Here is a 27,499-nt window from a genome sequence, read left to right as displayed (position 1 = left end):
CTTTATGTCTAGCTCACGGATTGTGGATACACTAATTGGCACTTTGTACCTAGCTCAAGGTTTGTAAACACACCAATCAGCACCCTGTCAAAACAGACCACTCAGCTCTACCAATCAGCAGGATGTGGGTGGGGCCAGATAAGAGAATAAAAGCAGGCTGCCTGAGCCAGCAGTGGCAACCTGCTCGGGTCCCCTTCCACACTGTGGAAGCTTTGTTCTTTCGCTTTTTGCAATAAATCTTGCTACTGCTTACTCTTTGGGTCCACACTGCCTTTATGAGCTGTAACACTCACTGCGAAGGTCTGCAGCTTCACTCCTGAAGCCAGAGAGACCATGAGCCCACTGGGAGGAATGAGCAACTCCAGATGTGCTGCCTTAAGAGCTGTTACACTCACCGTGAAGGTCTGCAGCTTCACTCCTGAGCCAGCGAGACCACAAACCCACCAGAAGGAAGAAACTCTGAACACATCCGAACATCAGAAGGAACAAACTTCAGACACGCCACCTTTAAGAACTGTAACACTCACCGTTAAGTGTCCGTGGCTTCATTCTTGAAGTCAGTGAGACCAAGAACCCACCAATTCCAGACACATTGGGACCTGGCTCAGCTTGACGAGGAGCAGCCTGGGGGGAGGGGAGAGGTCAGATGGGTCCGTAGAAAAGGAGGATTCAAAGGACTCAGACAGGAAAGAAACAAGAAAGATTTGGGATGAGTCACATTGGGAGCAGAGACTAGGGAGGGACCAAAGTGTAAAGAACGCCTGGATGTCAGGCACCTCAGACCATTTGTCCATTTTATGACAAAAATTATCTAGATCTTGTAGGATGGAGAAATCAAAAGTGCTGTTTTCTGCCCATTTAGAACCATTTTCAAGTTTGTATTGGGGCTAAGCAGTGTTGCAGAAGAAAATAAGGTATTTAGGTTTTAGGTCAGGTGTGAGTTGAATAGGTTTTAAGTTCTTGAGAACACAGGCTAAGGGAGAAGAACAGGGAATGGAGGGCATAAGATTGCCCATAGTGAAGGAGGTAAGTTTAAAGAGAAAGGTAGAGACATGGAGAAGGCGGTGGAGTGGGGTAGGGGTGAGCAGCCCTGGGCTGTAATGTGGGTGAGCAGCCAAAGCAGGTATCCCTGCAATTGACTTGCCACCAAGGGAATGTGGGTGAATGATCAAGGCAGGCATCCCCACAGTGATCAGACACCAATGGAATGTAGGTGAATAATCAGGCAGGTATCCCCACAGTGATTAGCCACCAAGGAAAGACTGTCTTCCTGAGTCCGTGACTGGAGCTGGAGTTTTGGGTCCACAGATAAAATGTGTCTCCTTTGTCTCTACTGGAGAGGAAAAAGAACTGGAATTGGAAGGACAGAGAGATTGAAGGGTAGTGAGAGAGGCTGGAGAAGAGAGTGAAGAGACTGCTTATCCAATTTGAAATTGGTGAGATGTTCCTTGGGCTAGTCTGAGGACCCAAGGTAGTAGGTGGAGCTCCTCACGGAGTGAGGGTGAGGACAGGGGGCTGGTCTCCCAAGGGAGTCCCCCTGTCCCGGGTTTTGGAACCAAATGTTACACACATCTATGTGAAGAGACCACCAACAGGCTTTGTGTTAGCAACAAGGCTGTTTACTCACTTGGGTGCAAGTGGGCTGAGTCCAAGACAGGGGTCAGCAAAAGGAGATGGGGTGCAGCAGTTTTATAGGATTTCGGTAGGTAGTGGAAAGTTACAGTTAAAGGTGGTTATCTTTTGCTGGCAGGGGCAGGGGTCACAAGGTGCTCGGTGGGGAACTCCTGAGACTTGTCCAGAAGAAGAATGTCACAAGGTCAAGAGATCAGTTGGAGTTGGGCAGGAACAAATCACAATGGTGGAACGTCATCAGTTAAGGCAGGAAAGGGCTGTTTCACTTCTTTTGTGGTTCTTCAGTTGCTCCAGGCCATCTGGATGTATATGTGCAGGTGACAGGGTTTATGATGACTTAACTTGGGCTCAGAGGCCTGACAAGTAGTTCAAGACCAGCCTGGCCAGCATGGCGAAACCCTGTCTCTACTAAAAATACAAAAATTAGCGGGGCGTGGCGGCATGTGCCTGTAATTCCAGCTACTTGGGAGGCTGAGGCAGGAGAATTGCTTGAACCTGGGAGGCGGAGGTTGCAGTGAGCTGAGATGGCTCCACTGAACTCCAGCCTTGGTGACAGAGTAAGACTTTGTCTCAAAAAAAAAAAAAAGAAAGAAAGAAAAGACTTTTTAAAGCAAGGCAGAAAACCTAGAAATTATTTTTAAAAACAATTCTTTTAGCTGCATAGAAAATGTTTTTTACATCAAATGTTGAAATAGTAATAGAGCAAAATACGTAGTTACCTATTTTCTAGATGCATAACACATTGGCTCCTTCCCCTATGGCCAACTCTGCTGCGGCACCGCCCACAGACCTGGCTATAACTTCAACCTTTTCCTCTGGGCCTGGCCCCACCTTCCTCCCCACCCCCAAGAGTGGGCCCCGCCCCCTGCCCGTAGTCCCGCCCACAGGCTTGGCTCTAACCTCGACCTTGCCCTCTGGGCCCATTTCTGCCTGCAGCCCCCGCGCTGAGCCCACCCCAAGGTCCTCCGCAGCCAAGCAGGTAGAAACTAGAATTTTTCTGCCTCGAGGAGGTCTTACACGGCAGAAACCCTAGTCCCGAAACCCCGCCTGGCCCGAGGCGGAGGGCGGAAATGACGTCAGCGGTGCGCCGTTCATTTTTTGTGACGCCTGCTGTGAGTGCCTGAGAGTCTTTTTGCCTTTCAGAGTTAAGGCCTCTCTGGTCTGGGTGAGTTCCGATGAGATGAAGTGGTTTTGGGGTGAAGGACGGGTTTGGCCCAGATGTTAAGAGAGGCCTGGCCCGCTCCGCTCGTGTCCGCCGGGGCCGCTAGCGTCCGCTCGGACCGTCGCTCCTCTGGAGGAGTCGGGTTTCTAGTTACCGTGTCCGCAGGGTGTTTTCATCTGTGCGCCCCTCTCCAAAGGCCTCCAAAGCAGCGTTTGTGAATTTTTTTCTAACAGGAAAATAATTGCTGCCTTTTGCATCCACGTTGGCGCCATCCCCAGGATCCTCCCGGTTCAGGGACCTGGCGATTTCTGAGTGTTCCAGTGAGCACTGGGTGAAAGTTGGTTCTAGGGGGCCTTTTCTGTCTTCTGTTATGCAAACGAATGTTTCATCTGTAAGTTTGGTTTCGTCTTATTGCGTTGTGTTTTGTTTTTGACCATTACTTTCATGGCGAAAGATAAAGATATTTTTTAGGTTTATAAGGTGTGCATATTTGTGTATGTGAATATAAACGTTTGTAGACCGCAAGTCTTTCTGCTAAAGAATACTAAGAATAATAACTCATTCTCTTCGATTGGAGTTCCTAGGCCTGTACATCCCAGGAGAGCTTCTTAATCAGACCTCCGGAAGGAAAGGATGAAGGCTTTATTATTCTAGTATCACAATAATCAAATTTACAATGAACAGGATGGTTGGTTTAAGGAGTTTGAAACCAGCCTGGCTGAGACGGTGAAACCCCATCTCTACTAAAAATACAAAAAAAAATTAGCTGGGCGTGGTGGTGGGGTCTTGTAATCCCAGCTACTTGGGAGACTAAGGCAGGAGAATCACTTGAACCCAGGAGGCGGAGGTTGCAGTGAGCTGAGATGGTGCCACTGCACTCCAGCCTGGGAGACAGAGTGAGCCTCCATCTCAAGATGGACAAACAGAAACGAAGGTTTTGTGCATTTTAAGCTACATTGATTGCATATCAATGAAAAAAAAAAAAAGAAAGCTGGCTGGGTACAGTGGCTTACACCTGTGATCCCAGCACTTTGAGAGGCTGAGGCGGGAAGATCTCTTGAGCCCAGGAGTTTAAGACCAGCTTGGGTGACATAGCAAGACTCCATCGCGCCAAAAAAAAAAAAAAAAAAAAAAAAAACAGTCAAATATTCTATACAGATGCCACCAAACTGAATATTTGTGGGCCTAGTCAGCCCTAGGACCCCAAGTTTGAGACCCTTGGGAGTAGGTGTGATCTATACCAGGAGTCCAGAACTGTGGTTTTTGTGACTTTAGGGTTTTTGTCTTGTTGGTAGAAGGAGGCCTGTAGAGTTTTTGTGAATTTGGTTCATGGATAATGAACTGCGGAACTTTCACTGTTTATCATCATTTGACTCCCATTCTGTAGGTGATTGTTTGAGCCACTGTTTCATATTTGATTTATTAATGATTGTCATTAATTCTTTTTTTTGTTTTTTGAGACAGAGTCTTGCTCTGTCACCTAGGCTGGAGTGCAGTGGCACGATCTCGGCTCCCTGCAACTTCCACTTCCAGGATCAAGCGATTCTCCGGCCTCAGCCTCCTGAGTAGCTGGAATTATAGGTGCACACCACGCCCAGCTAATTTTTGTATTTTTAGTAGAGATGGGGTTTCACCGTGTTGGTTAGGCCGGTCTTGAACTCCTGACCTCATGATCTGCTGGCCTCGGCCTCCCAAAGTGCTGGGATTACAGGCGTGAGCCACCCTGCCCAGCCAAATAAAACCAAACTTTGGTGGAAAAAAATTAACCAGATAAATACTATGAAAAGGTAGTTCTCTTTGAAGACCCATATAACAGACCAGTGTTAGGCACAGAGTGGTTTGGCCTTGCTTCTCTGACAGTGTGAGCTGGGGATGCAGATTTGATTTGAGTGTTTCCAATCAAGGCCTTGTTGAGGCTACCCAATACTTAAAAGTGTATTGTGAGATTATTTTTTCTATGTGTGTGTGCAAAACTTGTACTTGCATTCAGGTTCTGGTTTACCACTTCATTTGTTTTTATTTTTATTTTTTACTTATTTTTATTTTTGTTTCTTTAGAGATAGGGTCTTGCTATGTTGCCCAGGCTGGTTTCAAACTTCTGGGCTGAAGCAATCCTCCCACCCTGGCCTCCCAAAATGCTGGGATTACAGGTGTCAGCTACTGCCCCAGCCAGTGTATATGTTTGATGGCTGATGATTAAGTACTGCTTGTTGATTATTGATTAATACCAACAGGAATCCCAATAACCCTGTTTAAAGAGGAATGGAGATTGCCACTGTCCATTTAGATTAATGAGGTGTCCTGAAGTGATGGTGACATCAATGAAAGGAGGGTTCTGGCACGTTCTCACCTCACAGGATGGCAGCTGTTGATTTCTCCCATGGTAAGCCCTGTTGCTCTTTTTCGGATATCCTGCTCTGGGTTCCCTCTACACAATATAGGGTCTAGTGGTTTGGGCAGCTGGTCACGTTGCTGATTCAATTGGGAGGTGCTGAGGGGTGCCAGAACGTGCTGTTTTGTGAGTCAGCCCCTGCCTGTGAATTTTGGAAAGAGGTACTGCATAATCTCCTTCATGAATTTTAATCAGCATGATAGAGTCACATGCTCTGGGTATATGTTTCCTTATGTGTGAAATGAGACTATTGTACTTTTCCTGATGGGCAGCATGGCTCATCATCATGTTTAGGACTGCTCTGGCATTGTATGGCAGTAGGTTGTATGTTTCTGTTTTCTTTCTTTCTTTTTTTTTTTCCTGATACAAAGTCTCGCTCTTTTGCCCAGGCTGGAGTGCAGTGGTGCATTCATAGCTCACTGCAGCCTCAAACTTCTGGGCTCAAGCAATCCTCCCACCTCTGTCTCCCAAATACTTGGGACTGCAGGCACATGCCACCATGCCTGGCTGATTAAAAAAAATTTCTTTTGTAGGGATGAGGGGTCTATGTTCACTATGTTGCCCAGGGTAGTCTTGAACTCCTAGGCTTAAGCAATCTTCTTGCTTCGGCCTCCCCAAGGAGGTGGGACTACAGGTGTGCATTACCACACCAGGCTCATTTTAAAATTTTTTTGTAGAGACGGGGTCTCACTGTGTTGCCCAGGCTGATCTCAAACTTCTCGCCTCAAGTAATCCTCCCACCTCAACCTCCCAGAGCACTAGGATTACAGATGTGAGCCACTGCAACTGACCTTATGTGTGTTTTCCTGATTTTGCAGGAATATATGGGAATTTCATACTAGGAGGTAATGACCTCTAGGTAGGTGAATGTGGGGATTATGGTCAGCTCGGGGTTCTCATGCCTTCATTTTCTTACAGGACATTATCTTTCTGGGGACCCAGTTTGCCTTCATGAAGAAAAGACACCAGCAGGAAGAATAGTGGCTGACTGCCTAACAAATTGTTATCAGGTAAAAAGCAGCTGTATTCTTATGCATAGTGACATACTTGCATTCACCAGGTAGACACATTTCCCTCTAGACAGACTTGTCTCCAGACTTCTTTTTTTTTTTTTTTTTTTTGAGACGGAGTCTCGCTGTGTTGCCCAGGCTGGAATGCAGTGCTATGATCTCAGCTCACTGCAAGCTCCGGTCTCCAGGCTTCTTAAAGCAAATAAAGTGTCACTCAAGGACTCAATCCCCATTTGAATTTCCCCAAGGACTGGGGGACTCCCATATTGGGAGGTGTTAACTTGGAAATTATCCCAGGCTGGGCATGGTGGCTTACACCCATAATCCCAGCACTTTAGGAGGCTGAGGCAGGCAGATTGCTTGAGTACAGGAGTTCAAGACCAGCCTGAGCAACATAGTGAGACCCCGTCTCTACAAAAAATTTAAAAATTAGCTGGGCAAAGTGGTACTTGACTGGAGTCCCAGCTACTTTGGAGGCTGAAGTGGGAGGATCACTTGAGCCCTGGAGGTTGAGGCTGCAGTGAGCTGTGATTGTACCACTGCACTCTAGCCTGGGCAACAGAGCGAGACTCTGTCTCAAAAAAATTTTTAAAAAAGGTGTCCTTTCTTTAAGTCGTTTATCAGCATTGATCAGATGTCTGGAATGTGCTGAGCAATGTGCTCAAATAGATGGAAATAAGATGAGATCTTGGCCGGGCACAGTGGCTCATGCCTATAATCCCAGCACTTTGGGAGGCTGAAGGGGGCGGATCATGAGGTCAGGAGTTCAAGACCAGCCTAGCCAGTATGCTGAAACCCTATCTCTACTAAAAATACAAAAAATTAGCCGGGCATGGTGGCGTGTGCCTGTAATTTCAGCTGCTCGGGAGGCTGAGGCAGGAGAGTTGCTTGAACCTGGGAGGCGGAGGTTGCAGCGAGCCAAGATTGCACCATTGCACTCCAGCCCCGGCAACAGAGTAAGAGTCCATTTCAAAAAAAAAAAAAAGAGATCTCCTAATCTGGTTTGTGCTGAGATAAATTCATATTCAAGAAGTGCCATTAATGCACTATGAGTGGAGTAGGAGATGACGGTGAGTATGTTTAGGGCGCGAGGAGTTTCTAGGACCCTTAAACCCTGGGGCTGGTCATTGCAGCCCTTGGAATCCTGCATAGGCATTGGGTCCCCCTTCCTCATTGTCCAGTGAATGCTGATGGACTTGTTACTTGGCTCCAACGAGCATGTGTGTGACGCTTTAGGATTCAGTGACCTTTGACGACGTGGCTGTGGACTTCACCCAGGAGGAGTGGACTTTACTGGACTCAACTCAGAGAAGCCTCTACAGTGATGTGATGCTGGAGAACTACAAGAACCTGGCCACAGTAGGTAAGGCCTCATCCCTTGCAGCCTTCTATGGAACTGATATGTTCTGTACTTACTGTTTTGCAGCACTGGCAATGTCAACTTCGAATGTAAAGAGAAATAACAGAGACATAGTCCCTGTCCTAAATAGATTTTAATCTACTGTGACCATTCTCAAAATGTGGTCCAAGATTAATAGCAACACCATCTGCCTGTTAGGAATGTACATTTTCCTTCTCCACCCAGAAACCTGGAGTTGGAGCCCAATCATCTGTGTTTGAACAAGTTCTCTGGATGACTCTGATGCACAATAATGTTTTAAAAAACACTGGGGTAGTTCTTTCCCCAGAAGAATGAAGATCTCTGTTATACTTCCTTATTTCTTATTTGTTGTTGTTGTTCTTGTTTTGAGACAGTTTCACTCTGTCATGCAGGCTGGACTGCATTGGCATGATCTCAGCTCACTGCAACGTCTGCCTCCTGGGTTCAAGCGATTCTTGGGCGTCAGCCTCCCGAATAGCTGGGATTACTGGCATGCGCCACCACACCCGGCTATTTTTTTTTTTTTTGTATTTTTAGAAGAGCTGGGGTTTCACTATGTTGGCCAGGCTGGTCTTGAACTCCTGACCTCAAGTGATCTGCCTGCCTCAGCCTCCCAAAGTGCTGGGATTACAGGCATGAGCCACCACACCCGGCCATTATTTTGTGTTTGAATAAAAGTCTTAGTGCTTTTTAAATGTGTACATAAGCCTGAATTTCAGTTTAGGGGACAGAAGTAACCAGACTGTTTGGGGCACAGAGTTGTTATTTGCATTTTTAGCCCTTTTGAAATAGCTTCACCACTTTCATTAGATCTGTAGTTCCTGAATCACAGAAAGATTTGTAATCTCTTGTATGAGCCTCTTCCATTAATGTATTTCTCTGTGCTCAGGAGGTCAGATCATCAAACCCAGTCTGATCTCTTGGTTGGAACAAGAAGAGTCAAAGACAGTTCAGGGAGGAGTTCTCCAAGGTGAGTGTTCATGAAGAACAACTCTGGTTGATGAGAAGTTCAGTATGTTTGGAAGCATAATTAGGAAACTTTTTAACATGTACTTTCTCCCTGCAGGTTTAGAGAAAGTTAGAAAATATTTAACTTCCACACACTTTTACTTAATAGTCCCCCCTTGTCTGTGATTTTACTTTTCACGGTTTCAGTTATCTGCATTCAACCATGGTCCAAAAATATTAAATGGGAAACTCGGCCAGGCACGGTGGCCCATGCCTGTAATCCCCACACATTGGGAGGACTAGATGGGTGAATCATTGAGCCCAGGAGTTCAAAACCAGCCCGGGCAACATACCGAGAACCTTGTTTCTACAAAAAATACAAAAATTAGCCCAGGCTGGTGGGATGCACCTGCTGTCCCAGTAACTCAGGAGACTGAGCTGTGAGGATCTATTGAGAATAGGAGGTCAAGGCTGTGGTGAGATGTGATTGCACCACTGTACTCCAACCTGGGTGATAGAGTGAGACCCTGGCCACTGATCCCCATCCCACAAAAAGAAAAAAAGAAAAATTTCCAGAAATAAAACAATTCATAAGTTTTAAATTTCTCACCATTCTCAGTAGTATGATGAACTCTTATGTCATCCTGCCTGGGGTGTGAATCATCCTTTTGTCCAATATATCCACACTGTGTACACCACCTGTGAGTCACATAGTGGTCATCTCAGTTACCAGATCGAAGAATCACAGTATGTACAGGGTTCAGAACTAGCCATGATTCAGGCATCCACCTGGAGTCTTAGAACATTTCTTTAAGTTAATTGTGTTTTTTTGTTTGTTTGTTTTGTTTTTTGAGATGGAGTCTTGCTCTGTCGCCCAGGCTGGAGTGCAGTGGCACAATCTCAGCTCACTGCAAGCTCCACCTCCCGGGTTTATGCCGTTCTCCTGCCTCAGCCTCCCAAGTAGCTGGGACTACAGGTGCCCACCACCACGCCTGGCTAATTTTTTGTATTTTTAGTAGAGACGGGGTTTCACCGTGTTAGCCAGGATAATCTCAATCTCCTGACCTTGTGATCTGCCCACCTCGGCCTCCCAAAGTGCTGGGATTAAAGGCATGAGCCACCGTGCCTGGCCAAGTTAATTGTTTAGATATATGCTCTTTTTTCAGAAATTTCCTACTTTCATTCCCTGATTCTCTCTTTCACTATCAGTTTTAATTTTCATAGCATCAATTTGTAATAAATGATTGAAAAGTTTTACCCCTTGTCCTTGTCTTGGCCAATTTTTCCCCCTTCGGATCATTTACATCAAAACCAAATTTTTGATATAGCCCAAATCCCCAAATGTCTTTCTTCTTTTTCTTGCCAGGTTTAGTTTGAAACAAATAGAAATAAGCCATATTGTTTTGAACTCTTTCCATTTCTTTCTCCAAATCCTTTCATTTGTTGTTGTGGTTCACTCTGTTGCCAAGGCTGGAGTGCAGTGGTGTGATCTCAGCTCCTTACAACCTCTGCCTCCCGGATTCAAGAGATTCTCCAGCCTCAGCCCCGCGAGTAGCTGGGATTACAGGTGCTCACCACCACACCCAGCTAACTTTTGAATTTTTAGTAGAGGTGGGGTTTTGCCATGTTGGCCAGGCTGGTCTCAAACTCCTGACTTCAAGTGATCCACCTGCCTTAGCCTCCCAAAGTGCTGGGATTACAGGCATGAGCCACTGTGCCTAGCCCGAGTCCTTTTATTTGTTTGTCTGTTTTATTTCAGGATGGGAAACGCAACTTGAAACCCAGTGGTCTACACTTCAGCAGGACTTTTTGAGGGGTCAGACATCCATCGGGATACAATTGGTAAGATTTGCACAGGATATTTTTTATTTGCCACCCTTAGAGAAAATCAGGAATTCTGTTATGGGAAGTCAGCAAAAATAAGAGATATTTGAGAGAAGTTGCATACAGACAAGAGGGAGCAAAGAATCTGGGGATGCTCCAAATGTGAAACTTGTTTCTTTGGAGCTTTCACACATTCCCACAAATGTAACTAGACGTTGAGTTTTGTTTTGGTGTTTTTTTGAAATGAGATATTGCTCTGTCACCCAGGCTGGAGTGCAGTGATGCAATCATGGCTCAGTATAGTCTTGACCTCCTGGGCTCAGGCAATCCTCCCACCTCAGCCTCCCTTAGTAGCTGGAACTACAGGCATGCACCACCACACCCAGCTAATTCTTTAAAATTTTTGTGGAGACAGGGTCTTGCTGTGTTACCCAGGCTAGTCTCGAACTCTTGTGCTCAAGTGATCCTCCACCTCAGTTTACAAAAGCGCTGGGATTACAGGCATGAGCCACCACATCTGGCTTAGACTATGAATTTTTTTTTTTTTTTTTTTTTTTTGTTGAGACAAGGTCTTGCTGTGTCACCCAGGCTGGATTGCAGTGGCACAAGCATGGCTCACTGAAGCCTTGACCCCTTGGCTCAAGTGATCCCACCACCTCAGCCTCCTATGTGGTTGGGCCTACAGGAATGCATCACCATGCCCAGCCAATTTTTTGATATTTTTTGTAGAGATGGAGTTTCACCATGTTGCCCAGGCTGGTCTCTAGCTCCTGGGTTCAAATTATCCACCCACCTTTGCCTCCCAAAATGCTGGGATTACAAATGTGAGTTACTGCACCCATCTAGACGTTGAATTCTACAGAAATCTGTTATTGTTATTATTATTATTATTATTTTGAGATGGAGTCTTGCTTTGTTGCCCAGGCTAGAGTGCAGTGATGTGATCTTGGGTCACTGCAACCTCCGCCTCCCAGGTTCAAGCAGTTCTTATGTCTCAGCCTCCCAAGTAGCTGGGATTACAGGCATGTGCCACCAAGCCCAGCTAATTTTTGTATTTTTAGTAGAGACAGGGTTTCACCATGTTGGCCATGCTGGTCTTGAACTCCTGACCTCAGGTGATCTGCCCCCCATTGGGCTCCCAAAGTGCTGGGATTACAGGCGTGAGACACCATGCCTAGCCAAGGTTACAGTAGATGGCACAACATTCTAGAATAAGAGTTAAGTCATACCACTTAAAATAAATCTACAGGGCAGGACCTGAATGCATGTAATAAAAATGGCATCAATTATAACCACCATTATAATGTTTCTAGCTTCAGATGGGTATGGTCTGTTAATATGTTTGAGAAAAATCCTTAAATCATCATCATCCCTTCAACAGGAAGGAAGACACAATGGAGGGGAACTCTGTGACTGTGAGCAATGTGGAGAAGTCTCCAGTGAACACTCATGCCTTAAGACACACATGAGAACTCAAAGTACAGGGAACACTCATGACTGTAATCAGTATGGAAAAGATTTCCTTACCCTGCATGAGAAATCCTCTACTGGTGAGAAACTGTCTGAGTTTAATCAGAGTGAAAAAATCTTCAGCCTGACACCAAATATTGTATACCAGAGAACTAGCACACAAGAAAAGTCATTTGAATGTAGTCACTGTGGAAAATCCTTCATTAATGAGTCATACCTTCAGGCACATATGAGAACTCACAATGGAGAAAAACTCTATGAATGGAGGAATTATGGGCCAGGTTTTATTGATTCTACAAGCCTTTCTGTGCTTATAGAAACCCTCAATGCAAAAAAGCCCTACAAATGTAAGGAATGTGGAAAAGGCTATAGATACCCAGCCTACCTCAGTATTCACATGCGAACCCACACTGGGGAGAAACCATATGAATGTAAGGAATGTGGGAAAGCCTTCAATTATTCCAACTCATTTCAGATACATGGAAGAACTCACACTGGAGAGAAACCCTATGTATGTAAGGAATGTGGGAAAGCCTTCACTCAGTACTCAGGCCTTAGTATGCATGTACGATCTCACAGTGGAGACAAGCCCTATGAATGTAAGGAATGTGGGAAATCCTTCCTTACATCCTCACGCCTTATTCAACATATAAGAACTCACACTGGAGAGAAGCCTTTTGTATGTGTTGAATGTGGGAAAGCCTTTGCAGTTTCCTCAAATCTTAGTGGACATTTGAGAACTCACACTGAAGAGAAGGCCTGTGAGTGTAAGATATGTGGGAAAGTATTTGGGTATCCCTCATGTCTTAATAATCACATGCGAACGCACAGTGCCCAGAAGCCATACACCTGTAAGGAATGTGGGAAGGCTTTTAACTATTCCACCCACCTTAAAATTCACATGCGAATCCACACTGGAGAAAAACCCTATGAGTGTAAACAATGTGGAAAGGCCTTCAGTCATTCCAGTTCATTTCAAATACATGAAAGGACTCATACTGGAGAGAAACCCTATGAATGTAAGGAGTGTGGGAAAGCCTTCACGTGTTCCAGTTCCTTTAGAATTCATGAAAAAACTCACACAGAAGAGAAACCCTATAAGTGTCAGCAGTGTGGAAAAGCTTACAGTCATCCCCGTTCACTTCGAAGACATGAACAAATTCACTAGTGAGAAACTGTCCATGTAATAAATGTGGCAAAGTGCTCATTTGTTCCAGTTCACTTCAAAGACATGAATGAACTCACTCTGGAAAGAAGAAGCTGCATGAAAATCACTTAATTCCTGTAATCCCAGCATTTTGAGAGGCTGAGGTGGGCAGATCACTTGAGGTCAGGAGTTTGAGACCACCCTGGCCAACATGGCAAAACCCTGTCTCTACTAAAAATACAAAAAATTTAGTCAGGCATGGTGGCAGGCGCCTGTAATCCCAGCTACTTGGGAGGCTGAGGCAAGTGAATCACTTGAACCTAGGAAGAAGAAGTTGCAGTGAGCAGAGATCATGCTACTGCACTCCAGCCTGGGTGACGGAGTGAGACTCCATCTCAAAAAAAAAAAAAAAAACTATTTGATTAAATTGAGTCTGTTAGAGTACATCCCTAATCCGATATGATTGGTGTCCCTATAAGAAGAGAAAGACACAACTGGGACAACAAATAGAAGATGATGTGAAGTCATCAGATGATGGCCATCTGCAAGCCAAAGACAGAGGACTGGGACAGATCCTTCTATCAAAGCCACCAACCCTGCTGGCACCTTCATCTTGGGCTTCCAGAACTTTGAACAAATAAACTTCTCTTGTTTGAGCCACCCAGTCTGTGGTATTTTGTTGTGGCAGCTCTAGCAAGTGAATACAGTAAGCAATAAGCAAAAACGTTTGTAGATTGTCCAAAAGCCTTAATGTTCACATGCAAAGCCACACTGGAGAGAAACTATATGAATGTAAGACGTGGGAAAGCCTTCATTGAGTCTTCAGTCCTTTCTACATACAGGAGAAATTATGTAGGAGAGAAATTGTATGAATAAGGTGCATGAAAAAGCCTGTGAATGTTCACTATATTTTAATATTCACGTGCAAGTTGTCTGGTCATAGACCATGTGAAAATAGAGGGGAAAAAAGGAAAGAAAGTTTCTTTTACTGTGAAAGCAAGGAATGTGACCCCATACACCATATTGGAACTTGGAGTGGACTGAAACCCCATTAGGATTGTGGAAAAGCTTACATTAATGTTTTCTACCTTCTAGAAGGTGTAAGAAGTCGAACTGGAGAGAAGCCTTCTACCTGTAATGCATGTAGGAAGCCTTACATTAATTCCACAGAATTCTTTTTTACACATGTAAAATTACCTCAGAACCCTGGGAAGGTAAGGAATATGGTATAACCTTTAAATTTTTCACATGCCATAATATTTACATCAATTCTTATAATACTGTACTGTTTCTTCAGTAGTGTTAATACCTTATACTATCAAAATAATCCTAAATCCTCCCTCTCAGACCTTCCATCATTACTATATTTCACTTGTATGCCTATACACACACACAAATTAGCATATGTAATCTAATACATTGTAGCTTTTTTTCAGAAGTTATCTATTAGATCAATTAAGAATTAGAAAAATAAACATTTTTATTTTACCTTCACTTCTTCCTTCTATGCTCAAAGTTGAATATAATTCTTATACTTGATCCTCAATACTTAAAGCATTTCCCCCCCTCTGGCTTCTATGAAAATTTTTTATCTTTGATATTCTGTATTTTTAAATGATATGCATAGGTATAGGTTTTTGGTGCTTGTCCTGCTTGGTGTTTGCTTAGCTTCCTGGATTTGTGTTTTGGTGTCTGAGTTAATTTTGAGAAATTCTGTCATTGTTTCAAATATTTCTTTCCCTTTTTTTTTCTTTCCATCTGGTATTTCCTTTATATGTATGATACATCTTTTGTAGCTATCCCACAGTTCTTATATCTTGTTTTTTTTATTCTTACTTCTCTTTGCTTTTCAGGTGTAGATGTTTCTGCTGATACATTCTCAAGCTCTTTAGTTGGCTGTTTCTTGGCCAATAATAAGCCTACCAAAGACATTCTTCATTTCTGTTACACTGTCTTCAATCTCTAGCATTTCTTTGTGGTTCTTAGAATTTCCATCTCTGTGTTTACACTGCCTGTCTGTTCTTGGATGCTGTCTGCTTTATCCAGTAGAACCCATGGCATATCAATCATAATTGTTTTAAATTCCCAGTCTGATAATTTCAGCAATCCTGCTATATCTGGTTCTGGTTCTTACTCTTTCTCTTTAAATTAACTTTTGCCTTCTAGTATGCTTGTAATTTTTGCTTAGCTGGACATGGCATACTGGATAAGAGGAACTGCTGTAAGCAGGCCTCTAGTAATGGTGGTAAGCTGTGGGGAGAGGGGCAGCATTCTATTGTCCAGGGATTAGATGTCAGTCTTCCAGTGAGTCTGTGCTTCTGCACTGTGAACTTCAGTTTTTCCCACCCTTTAGTTGGGTCAGGATGTATAGAGTTGGCTGGAGTTGGATATTTCCTTTCCTCCAGGTCACTGAAGCTCTGACTAAAACCCCAGGTGTGGTGGTTTATGCCTGTAATCCCAGCACTTTGGGAGGCCAAGGCAGGTGGATCACCTGAGGTTGGGAGTTCATGACCAGCTTAAATGACTTGAATCCAGGAGGTGGAGGTCACAGTGAGCTGAGATTGTGACACTGCACTCCAGCCTGGGAAACAGTGAGACACTGTCTCAAAAAAAAAAAAAAAAAGAAAAGGCTGGGCGCAGTGGCTCACCCCTGTAATCCCAGCACTTTGGGAGGCAGAGGTGGGTGGATCACGAGGTCAGGAAATCGAGACCATCCTGGCCAACATGGTGAAACCCCGTCTCTACTAAAAATACAAAAAAATTAGCTGGGTGTGGTGGCGGGCACCTGTAGTCCCAGCTACTTGGGAGGCTGAGGCAGGAGAATGGTGTGAACCCAGGAGGCAGAGCTTGCAGTGAGCTGAGATCACGCCACTGCATGCCAGCCTGGGTGACAGAGTGAGACTCTGTCTCAAAAACAACAACAACAACAACGACGACAAACCCATCATCAATGCTCAGCCTTTCTTAAACATGAACTCATAGTGGACAGAGCCCTATGAATGTTAGGAATGTGGAGAAGCTGTCACTAGTTACTCAAACCTTATTGAATGTGTGAAAATTTACTTTGGAGAGATGCCCTTTCAGCATAAGAAATGTTGAAAAGGATTTATATAATCCTTCCTTTTTAATATCCACATACAAACTCACTAAAGTAAAATCCTAAAAATGTAAAGCAATGTTGAAAAACCTAGTTATTTAAATTCATTTCAAGTATATGAACTCACACTGTAAAGAAACCCTGTGAGTATAAGTAGTATGATAAATTCTTGAATTTTTTTTTTTTTTTTTTGAGTCAAGAGTTTTGCTCTTGTTGCCCAGGCTGGAGTGCAATGGCTCAATCTTGGCTCACCACAACTGCCATCACCCAGGTTCAAGCGATTCTTCTGCCTCAGCCTCCCAAGTAGCTGGGATTACAGGCATGTACCATCACGTCTGGCTAATTTTGTATTTTTAGTGGAGGCAGGGATTCTCCGTGTTGGTCAGGCTGGTCTCGAACTCCTGACCTCCAGTGATCTGCCTGGTTTGACCTCCCAAAGTGCTGAGATTACAGACATGAGCCATCATGCCCAGCCAGTTCTTCAATTCTTACAGTCCCTTTCCATGTCATTAAAGAACTCATGCTGGAGAGAAACCTTATCAATGTTAGAATTGTGGTAAAGCTCTCTGTTGTTCCCATTTACATGAAAGATGTGAACAAAGTCACATTGTAGAAAAATGCTGTGAGAGTTGGGAATCTGGAACCACTTCTTTATTATCTCAGGTCATAATGAACTTGTAAGAATTCACAGTGGCAGGAAACCCTACATAAATGGAAAATATGGGAAAGGCTTCATTTAACCCATAGGACTGATACCACAAAACTCCCACTAGGAGAAAACCTATGTTTATAAGGAATGTGGGAAAATCTTCACTTATTCCTCAAGCCTTAAGCTATATGTCAGGATTCCCAGTGGAGAGAAGCCATATTGATGTAAGGAATGTGGGAAAGCCCTTGCCTGCCACTTAATCCTCGATAAACATTTTAGAACACAAACTGGAGAGAAACTATGAATTCAAGGATTGTGGGAAAACCCTTTTATGTTCCACAAGCTTTACTATTCATATATCAATGTGTGCTGGAGAATAACTTGATGAATATAATCAGTGGAATGGCCTAGATCAGGGATCCCCAAACCCCTGGGCCATAGACTGGTACTGGTCTGTGGCCTGTTAGGATCCAGGGTGCACAGCAGGAGGTGAATGTAGGATGAGCAAACATTACTGCCTGAGCTCAACTTTCTGTCAGATCAGTAATGGCATTAGATTCTCATAGGAGCATGAACTTCATTGTGAACTGCACATGCAAGGGATCTAGGTTGCACAGTCCTTATGAGAATCTAATGCCTGATGATCTGAACTGGAACAGTTTAATCCCCAACTCCAGTCCGTGGGAAAAATGTCTTCCACGAAACTGGTCCCTGGTGCCAAAAAGTTAGGGGACCACTGATCTAGATTATGTCACATGTCCCATCCACCCATTAACATTAAGGCTTTCATCCCTGGGACCTCAAGATAATGGTGGTATTGGAGATGTGGTTTTTTAAAGAGGTGATTTTAAAATGAGGCAGTTAGAATGGGGCCCTCATTCAATATGACTGGTTTCCTTATAAGAAGTGAAAGAGATACCAGGGTAGCAGGAACAGAATTTTATGTGAAGTGACCAGAAATGGTTACCTGCAAGGCAAAGAGAGATTCCTGGAGGAGATCCTTCTTTTAAGGCTCATTATAGAGGAAATCATCCTTATCAACACTTTGATCCTGGACTTCCAGCCTCAAAAATTATGAGCAAATAAATTTCTGTTATTTAAGCCATCCAATGTGTGGGGTTCTTTTTTTGGTCAACTCTATCAAAATAATACAGTAAAGAATGTGAGAAAACCTTCAGATATTCCATAGTTTTTAATATTCATGTTCAGAGTTACAATGGAGAGAAACCTTATGAATGTAAGGAATGAAGTGTTTTCTGTCTGTGTAGTGTGTGTGTGTGTGTGTGTTTGAGACATAGCCGCCCTCTGTTGCCCAGGCCTGAGTACAATGGCATGATCTTGGCTCACTGCAACCTCTGCCTCCTGGGTTCAAGCATTTCTCCTGTCTCAGCCTCTGGAGTAGCTAGGATTACAGGCACATACCACCATGCTCGGCTAATTTTTGTATTTTTAGTAGAGCTGGGGTTTCATTATGTTGGTCAGGGTGGGCTTAAACTCGTGGTCTGAAGTGATCTGCCCACCTCAGCTTCCCAAAGTGCTGGGATTATAGGCATGAGCCACCACACCTGGCCTCTTTTCAATCTTTGGTCTGCTAAATGTAAGAAATCATGCAGGAGACAATTTCAGTGAATCTAAGGCATGTGAAAAACCATTTTATTATCCCTTAAAGCATCCGAACTCATCTGGTGAAAGAACTTATAAAACTCACAGGAGAAAAAATAAAAGAATATAAAGAAGAGGTTTCTTGTAGTATGAAATCAAAGAATGTGATTTTGCACAAAATGGAAGAGCTTAGAATGGATTGAAGACCCATCATAAGGAATGTGGGCCAAGCACAGTGGCTCACACCTGTAATCCCAGCACTTTGGGAGGCTGAGGTGGGCAGATCACTTGAGCCCAGGAGTTCGAGACCAGCCTGGGCAACATGGTGAAACTTCATCTCTACAAAAGTACAAAAATTAGCTGGGCATGGTAGTGTGCATCTGTAGTCCCAGCGACTGAGGAGGCTGAGGTGGGAAGATCACTTGAGCCCAAGAGGCAGAGGTTGCAGTGAGCTGAGATTGTGCCAGTGCACTCCAGCCTGGGTAACAGAATGAGACCCTGTCTAAAGAAAAAGTTGACTGAAAAATAAGAGAAAAAAAGGAATGTGGCAGGGCTTTTAAAAACTTCATACCTTATAGAAGTTGTAGAAACTCAGTGGAGAGAAACCTGCTTGTAAATCAAGTGGAATTGCCTTTGTTCATTCATAAGGCTTCTCTTGTACATTGTAAATTGCTGTGAAGCCATGGGAAGGGGAAAAGTGGGATACAACCCTTAGATATTTCACATGCCGTAATATCTCCCTGATGGAGCCACCAAGCATGTCCGTTCTTTAAAAGGTCAGGTAGGGGGCCTGGCATGGTGGCTCACACCTCTAATCTCAGCACTTTGGGAGGCCGAGGCGGGTGGATCACTGGAGGTCAGGAGTTCGAGTCCAGCCTGGTCAATATGGTGAAACCCCATCTCTACTAAAAATACAAAATTAGCCAGGTGTTGTGGTGCATGCCAGTAATCCCAGCTACTTGGGAGGCCAAGGCAGGAATTGTAGACCAGCCTGGCCAACATGGCAAAACCCCATCTCTACTAAAAATACAAAAATTAGCCAGGCATGATGGTGGGGACCTGTAATCCCAGCTACTCAGGAGGCTGAGGCAGGAAAGTTGTTTAAACCCAGGAGGTGGGAGTTGCAGTGAGCCAAGATTGCACCACTGCACTCCAGCCTGTGCGACAAGTGAAGCTTCATCTAAAAAAAAAAAAACAAAAAAACAAAAAAAACAACGGTGAGGTAGGGGCTGGGCCCAGTGGCTCACGCCTGTAATCTCAGCACTTTGGGAGGCCAAGACAGGAGGATCACCTGAACCCAGGAGTTCACAACCAGCCTGGGGCAACATAGCAAGACTCTGCCTCTATTAAAAAAAAAAAAAAAAAAGGTCAGATAGGGACCTAGTACTAATCTCTTCTGAAACCCAATGCTTGACATCTCCAAAGAATTCAGTGACCCTCAAGGGAATGTCCCAGTAAGCTGTGCTGGTCACATAGAAATGGAAATGGAATGAGCACGGCAGCCTGACATTAGCAGCCTTGTGGCTTTACCTATTGACAGCTACATCTTTTGGAAAAACTTTATCATAATTTTATCATGCGTTTCTCTACCTGAAGCTAAGCTGCTGGCTCAAGGGGACACATTGCCTGCCTGGGCCTCTTCAGTCATGATTGGAATAAGCTGTAAGCTGAATGTGTCCACTGGGTTTCTCCAGGCATCCAGCCTTGGAGTGCAATGGTGGGATCTTGGTTCACCGCAACCTCCACCTCCCAGGTTCAAGTGATTCTCCTGCCTCAGCCTCCTGAGTAGGATTACAGGCATGCGCCACCACACCCGGCTAATTTTTTTGTATTTTTAGTAGAGGCGGGGTTTCTCCATGTTGGTCAGGCTGGTCTCGAACTCCCAACCTCAGGTGATCCACCCACCTCAGCCTCCCAAAGCGCTGGGATTACAGGTATGACCCACTGTGCCCAGCTGTGGAAGCCTTTCTGTATCACTCTTGTTGCAAACAAGATAATTCATTTTGGGGGTACATTCAAATAAGTGACATGAAGATGAAATTGTCTTTCTGTGTGTCCTATTCTCAGATAAGACGTGTGGCCTCTTAGTTTTCTGTGGTGGTTTTATATGATTAAATTTGTTTTTGAAAGAGTTTCTGAATATGTTACTTGTTCTGTTATGCACATTTTATAAATTAGCACTTCATGACTGCAGTTGTAAACACTTTCTCATTTGCATTATATGTTCATTTAACAGTGAGTGTGTGTTTAACTGCCAAGATAAGTTGGTTTTTTTTTGCTTTTTGTTTTTTGTTTTTCATAAAATCCAGATTCTGCAAAACTTCGGGATTTTTTGTTTTTGTTTTGAGATGGAGTCTCCCTCGGTCACTCAGGCTTGGAGTCCAGGGGTGCAACCTCTGCTCACTGCAACCTCTGCCACCTCACCTGGCTGTCATGAGGGATTATTAATAGATGCTTTTAGATAGTCCTCTCTAGTGTCATTGATAATTGGTCATACCATGGGTCTACATGGAATTTCTTTTCTTTTTTTTTTTTAAGGTGTGCACTTTCATTCAACTGGTGTCAAGTCAGTGTACAGGTAAGCCCTGGCTGCCTCCATTCCTCCACCCACCCACAGGGAGACCAAAAGCCTTTATACATCTCAAATTGGGGGACAAAAAAGGGGGGCCATGATAGCTGATCATTCAAAATTAAAATAAAAATACAAAGGCAAAGATTAAAAAAATTTTGTATTATATAATTTACACGAAAGCAATGCTATCACCACCCCATATGAACTTGGGAGAGGACTGGGCATTCTCCTTAGAAATGGGGTGGGTTTTGGGAGGGCAAGGGACTTCCTGTAAGAATGCACCGCCCAGCTGGGCATGGTGGCTCACGCCTGTAATGCCAGCATGGGAGGCTGAGGTGGGTGGATCATGAGGTCAGGAGTTCGAGACCATCATTGCCAATATGGTTAAACCCCATCTCTACTAAAAATACAAAAATTAGCTGGGTGTGGTGGTGCACCTGTAATCCCAGCTACTTGGGAGGCTGAGGCAGAAGAATCGCTTGAACCTGGGAGGCGGAGGTTGCAGTGTGCCGATTTGCACCACTGCACTCCAGTCTGGGCGACAAAGCGAGACTCTGTCTCAAAAAAACAAAAAAAAGAGAATGCACCTTCCAATATATGGAATGACTATTAAAAAAAAGAACAATGTATAATCAAAGTCCTCAGCCGCATTGTAGAACATTTGGGATTCCTCACTCCAACTAACTGCTGTCACCTTCACCATTCCAGGTTTTAAATCTTAAGCCAAAAAAAAAAAAAAAATGCCAATCTTATCTTATTTTCTGCATAAGTTAGGTTTTTGTCAAGAAAGATTATAATGTAAGTCACCGTACACCTAGAAGTATTTGCGGTAGGGTGGACAACACAGAGGCCGGACTCCTCTTATTCCTGCCTGCTGATCCACATCTGCTGGAAGAGGGACAGCGAGGCCAAGATGGAGCCACTGATCCATACAGAATATTTGTACTCAAGAGGAGCAATGATGTTGATCTTCATGCTGGGAGCCATGGTAGTGATCTCCTCCTCCATCCTGTCAGCAATGCCAGGGTACATGGTGGTGTCACTGGACAGCACTGGGTTGGTATACAGGTCTTTGCAGATGTCCATGTCACATTTCATGATGGAGTTGAAGGTAGTTTTGTGGATGCCACAGGATTCCATGCCCAGGAAGGAAGGCTGGAAGAGTGCTATGGGACAGCAGGGACCACTCGTTGCCAATGATGATGACCTGGCCATCAGGCAGCTGGAATCTCTTCTTCAGGGAGAAGCTGGAGGCCACGTGCAGGGACAGCAGAACCTGGATGTCTATGTACATGGATGCGGTGTTGAAGGTCTCAGACATTATCTGGGTCATCTTCTCATGGTTGGTCTTGGGGTTCAGGGGGGCCTCGGTGGGCAGCACCGAGTGCTCCTCGGGAGCCACATGCAGCTCATTGTAGCCAGGCTGGGTGCGGTGGCTCACGCCTGTAATCCCAGCACTTTGGGAGGCTGAGGCAGGTAGATCACGAGGTCAGGAGATCGAGACCATCCTGGCTAAGATGGTGAATCCCCATCTCTACTAAAAATACAAAAAATTAGCCGGGCATGGTGGCGGGTGCCTGTAGTCCCAGCTACTCAGGAGGCTGAGGCAGGAGAATGGTGTGAGCCCGGGAGGTGGAGCATGCAGTGAGCCGAGATTGCGCCACTGCCCTCCAGCCTGAGTGACAGAGTGAGACTCCCACTCAAAAAAAAGAAAAAAAAAGGAAGGCATGGTGCCAGATCTTCTCAATGTCATCCCAGTTGGTGATGATGCTGTGCTCGCTGGGGTATTTCAGGGTCAGGTTGCCTCTCTTGCTCTGGGCCTCTTCACCCACGTAGGAGTCCTTCTGACCCATGCCCATCATAATGCCCTGGTGCTGCAGATGCCCCACGATGGAGGGGAAGATGGCCCGGGGGACATTGTCGCCCGCAAAGCTGGCCTTGCACATGCTTGAGCCATTGTCAAGTAAAAGCACCTCAATATCATCATCCATGGTGAACTGACAGCGGGCGTGTATAGGCGGTGGAGTGGGTGGGGGCAAGGCTTTGTGCTGGCGGATAGATGCAGTCTCAGCCGTCGCATTTCTTCTTTAAAAAAAAAATTTAAAAAATAGAGATGAGGGGCCGGGCACAGTGGCTCACACCTGTAATCCCAGCACTTTGGGAGGCCGAGGCAGGCAGATCACGAGGTCAGGAGATCCAGACCATCTTGCTAACACACTGAAACCCTGTCTTTACTAAAAAAATACAAAAAAATTAGCCAGGCGTTGTAGGGTGCCTGTAGTCCCAGATACTCAGGATGCTGAGGCAGGAGAATGGTGTGAACCCGGGAGGTGGAGCTAGCAGTGAGGCAATATCACTCCACTGCACTCCAGCCTGGGTGACAGAGCAAGCCTCCGTCTCAAAAAAAAAAAAAAAAAAAGAGATGGTGGTCTCACTATGTTGCCCAGGCTGGTCTGGAACCACTGGCCTCAAGAGAGCCTCCTGCCTTGGCCTCCTAAAGTGCTGGGATTACAGGCATGAGCAACTGCACCTGGCCTTTATTTTATTTTATTTTATATATTTTATTTTATTTTATTTTAAGACTGAGGCTATCTCTGTGGTCCAGGCTGGAGTGCAGTGGTGCAATCTCAGCTCACTACAACCTGTGCTTCCCGGGTTCAAGCGATTCTCCTGCCTCAGCCTCCCAAGTAGCTGGGACTACAGGTGCCTACCACCACGCCCAGCTAATTTTTGTATTTTTAGTAGAGATGGGGTTTCACCATGCTCGTCAGGATGGTCTCGATCTCCTGATCTCGTGATCCGCCCACCTTGGCCTCCCAAAGTTCTGGAATTACAGGCGTGAGCCACTGAGCCTGGCCTTTTATTTTTATTTATATATATTTTTTGAGACAAGGTTTTAGTCTTGTTGTCGAGGCTGGAGTGTAATGGCACAATCTCAGCTCACTGCAACCTCTGCCTCCTGGGTTCAAGTGATTCTCCTGCCTCAGCTTCCTGAGTAGCTGGGATTACAGGCACATGCCACCATGCCTGTCTAATTTTTTGTACTTTTCGTAGAGATGGGGTTTCACCATATTGGACAGGCAGGTCTGGAACTCCTGAACTCAGGTGATCCACCCACCTTGGCCTCCCAAAGTGCTGGGATTACAGGCATGAACCATTGTGCTCAGCTTCCTTATTCTTTTATTTATTTATTTTTGAGGCAGAATCTTGCTCTATCACCAGGCTGGAGTGCAGTGGCGCAATCTTGGCTCACTGCAACCTCCACTTCCTGGGTTCAAGCGATTCTCCTGACTCAGTCTCCTGAGTAGCTGGAACTACAGATACTACTACAGGCGTGCACCACCACACCCAGCTAATTTTTGTATTTTTAGTAGAGATGGGGTTTCATCATGTTGGCCAGGATGGTCTTGATCTCTTGACCTCGTGATCCACCTGCCTTGTCCTCCCAAAGTGCTGGGATTATAGGCATGAGCCACCACTCCTGGCCTCTTTATTCTTATTTATGAGAAAATTCTCTCTGACCTCGCAGGTCAAATAATAGCTAGTTGTCTTCTCAATATTCATTCTCCCCTACTCCCTTTTTTTTTTTTTTTTTTTTTTTTGAGATGGAGTCTCTCTCTTGTTGCCTAGGCTGGAGTGCAATAGTGCAATCTCGGCTCACCACAACCTCCACCCCCCAGGTTTGAGTGATTCTACTGCCTCAGCCTCCCAAGTAGCTGGAATTACAGGCATGTGACACCATGCCCGGCTAATTTTTTATTTTTAGTAAAGACAGGGTTTCTCCATGTTGGTCAGGCTGGTCTCAAACTCCCGGCCTCAGGTGATCCACCCATCTCAGCCTCCCAAAGTGCTGGGATTACAGGCATGAGCCACTGTGCCCGGCCACTGGATGAGTTTTTACAACATAGTGGAAAAATCAGGTCAACTATATGCTAGTGAAGCCATCAAGGCTTCTATCTAGAAGATGGTTCAGTGTTTGTGGGTAAAAGAGGAGAGAAGTGAGTCATGGGGCAGATAATAAGAAGCCTCAAGAACATGTCTGAATTCCTGTTTTGGTCTCCTTCCCTAGTGCTACCAGCCCATCCATCATCCTCCTGTGATATCCATCCTGGTACATTCTTGAAGATGCCCATTGCCTGAGCCAGAATATGTGTGTGATATTTTAGAACTCCTCAACCTTCAAGTAAATGGCAGTAGACATTGTTGGAGGAGTGGGCGTTACTGGACTTTCTTTGGGAAAACCTGTACAGAGACATGTTGCTGGAGAACTTTAGAAACTTAACCTTGGTGGAGCAGGCTGGCCTCATTCCTTCTTCATTTTTGATGCAGCAAATAGTTGTTCTTGAGCATGTCTTGTGTTCCAAGATTTGCCATAATAATGGCAAGTTAGTGGTGAACACAAAATGGATGGTCCCTGTCCTTGTGAGGCAGTCTAGTGACTTCCCAGGAAAGTAAAAATCTGTTCATTGCACGGATTTCATTTTCTCTGTCATGGTTTTCAAGGATTAGTTCTATATGGGGTAGTGAGTGAGGGTATTTGCTTTTGAGTCCCTGTGAAAATTTTCTGCTCTTATTATTTTGCTGTTTCTAAAATTGGACTTGTCTATCTTCAGAACGCTTTAAACCCAAAGTGTTAGAATCCTTTTTGTGCAAAGTTCTTGTCTCCTACTCATGACTCCAACATCCTGTGTCTAGTCCCATGAGCAGGGTATCAGCTCTGCAAATGTAGTATGATTAAGAAGGTGTAGTGCAAAAAGGTGAGGTCAGAGAAGAGAGGAATCCTTCAAGTCACCTGTACAGGTGAGCCCCAGGCAGAAAAGTGTCATTGTGTGGGACAGCCTTGTCTAGTGAGAAGCCAGTGGAGAAAGATAACAGACAAATAAATGGGAAGAATTAAAATATGAAGAAATAATAGGTAAAACTTTCCAAATTTGATGAAAGGCATGAATCTCTAAATCCAAGCTCAGCAAACTTCAAGTAAGAGAAACTCAGAGAGGCCCACAGTGAGTCACATTATCATCAAAATGTCAAATAGCAAAGACAAAGAGTGATGAAAGAAGTAATTCCTTACATAAAGGAATTCTCTATAGTGAAAAATTTGGGGAGCTGAAAGCCTGAGGGTTGTGACCAACTCAGCATTCCATTGGAGGCTATATGATCAAACAGCAAACTGTTTATCATATATGCAGCATGTGGGCAAACTCACATCTGCGCCTGCCACCAGAAGTTATGCCTAGGGCAATCACTCCCTGGTGCTGTGCTCCTTGAGGTTATCTACTGGAATATCTGGAGCCTACTGTTCAAAGAAAGCAGTCATGCAGGCCTGCACTAAATCAAGCAGCTGACTGACAATCACCCCCTCCTCCCTATTTCCTTTACTCAATAAATATGAAGGGCTCTAGAAGCTCAGGGCCCTTGTTCACTAGAAGCAAGGAGCCCCCAACCCCTTCTTTTAAAACAGATATTTTTGTTTTTATCTTTATTTCTGTGTTCGTTCTCCTTTGTTCAGTCCACCAGGGTCTGCGGCAAAGTGACATCATGAACAGGGACTTCAAGGACATGAATGAAGAAGGTCTGCTGGAGCAGAGGAAGTGAAGCTAACAAGATGAATGAGTACCCTGGGACAAATCTGCCAGCAGGGAGTATAAGGTCAGTGTTCTAAAGAAGTACTGGGAATGGGAAGTTTCTGAATCAGGGTAACATGGGGCAGAATTTGTCTGTTGAAGAAAAACATTATGTGCAATTGCTTAAAGTTCTGTTGAAACAGTCTGGAGCTCAAGTTAATTCACAGGCATTAACTAGGCTTCTGCAGGAGGTTATTACACATAACCCATGGTTTCTGCAGGCAGGCACTCTCAATGTAGAAAATTGGGACAAAATAGAAAAGGGATTGAAACGGACTCATCAAAAAGGTTTCAAAGTAGACCCTACTGTTTTTTCTGCTTGCGTTTTTGTTCACACGGTCCTACTGCCATTGTCTTCTTATTCTGTCAGACATCAGGAGTCAGGTTCTGAGTCTCAAGAATTAAAAACATCATTTGTTTCTCCAACAGTGCCTATTGAAAATAATGAGCAGGAGAAAGGGGAGGAGAATTGGCTGTTTGCTAAGCAGGAAATAGGAGAGGAGAATTGGCCTCTGCCACCCCATCCAGTAACAGAAGTAGAAACCCATGTACAAAAAATTTTGCATGCTGCTGCTATGGCTGGGGAACCTTTAGGACCTTGCGGTTTTCCTATTACTGTAAGGCCTGATCCGAATGATCTGCAAAATCTTTTACATGAGCACACTCTTGTAGAGTTTAAATTACTAAAAGAATTAAAAGCTAGTGTGGTTAATAATGGGGTGCAAAGCCTGTTTACTATAAGACTGTTAGAATCAGTGTTCGGAGCCATGCACCTCCCACCCTTTGATATAAAACATTTGGCTCACACTTGCTTATCCGTCACTGCGTATTTCACATGGAGTTTAAATTGACAAGAAATGTGCTCAGACCAGGCTAGGCAGAATTGCACCTCTGGTCAAGGAAACACTACAGAGAAAATGCTGACAGGCAGTGACCCCTTTTCAGATCTGGTACAACAATTAACACTCCCAGAGGCTGCTTACCACCAG

At 44.6% G+C, this 27,499-nt stretch overlaps 1 protein-coding gene and 1 pseudogene across 5 annotated transcripts; one reads left to right on the top strand and one right to left on the bottom strand.

The window, feature by feature from the left end:
- Positions 1 to 2,503: 2,503 nt before the first annotated feature.
- On the top strand, positions 2,504 to 17,817 carry ZNF426 (zinc finger protein 426). Of its 5 annotated transcripts, none has more exons than XM_063658444.1 (7): positions 2,504 to 2,611; positions 5,029 to 5,177; positions 6,105 to 6,196; positions 7,433 to 7,559; positions 8,467 to 8,547; positions 10,285 to 10,367; positions 11,731 to 17,817. In XM_063658444.1, exons 2-7 carry the CDS (start codon positions 5,153 to 5,155, stop codon positions 12,985 to 12,987), a joined length of 1,665 nt encoding a protein of 554 aa, XP_063514514.1. In that variant the 5' UTR covers positions 2,504 to 2,611; positions 5,029 to 5,152; the 3' UTR covers positions 12,988 to 17,817. The 5 variants fall into 5 exon arrangements, with proteins under 5 accessions (XP_063514514.1, XP_054317585.2, XP_054317587.2 ...); XM_054461610.2 differs by having other exon boundaries at positions 2,516 to 2,797; XM_054461612.2 differs by lacking the exon at positions 2,504 to 2,611 and adding an exon at positions 2,703 to 3,185.
- Positions 15,151 to 23,022, bottom strand: LOC134738846 (actin, cytoplasmic 1-like; annotated as a pseudogene).
- Between the last annotated feature and the right edge of the window lie 4,477 nt (positions 23,023 to 27,499).

The sequence above is a fragment of the Pongo pygmaeus genome, chromosome 20 (assembly GCF_028885625.2).
Source record: "Pongo pygmaeus isolate AG05252 chromosome 20, NHGRI_mPonPyg2-v2.0_pri, whole genome shotgun sequence".
NCBI classification, from domain to species: Eukaryota; Metazoa; Chordata; class Mammalia; order Primates; family Hominidae; genus Pongo; species Pongo pygmaeus.
The sequence above is the reverse complement of the archived record's forward strand: the minus strand, read 5'-3'. Positions and strand labels throughout refer to the sequence as shown.

What these genes read in the sequence shown, in the direction of transcription:
- ZNF426 (XM_063658444.1), top strand. Translation starts at nt 5,153, where the DNA reads ATGGCAGCTGTTGATTTCTCCCATG. An exon ending in AGCTGTTGATTTCTCCCATG is followed by an intron (nt 5,178 to 6,104) that starts GTAAGCCCTGTT and finishes ATTTTCTTACAG; the next exon opens with GACATTATCTTTCTGGGGAC. An exon ending in CAAGAACCTGGCCACAGTAG is followed by an intron (nt 7,560 to 8,466) that starts GTAAGGCCTCAT and finishes CTCTGTGCTCAG; the next exon opens with GAGGTCAGATCATCAAACCC.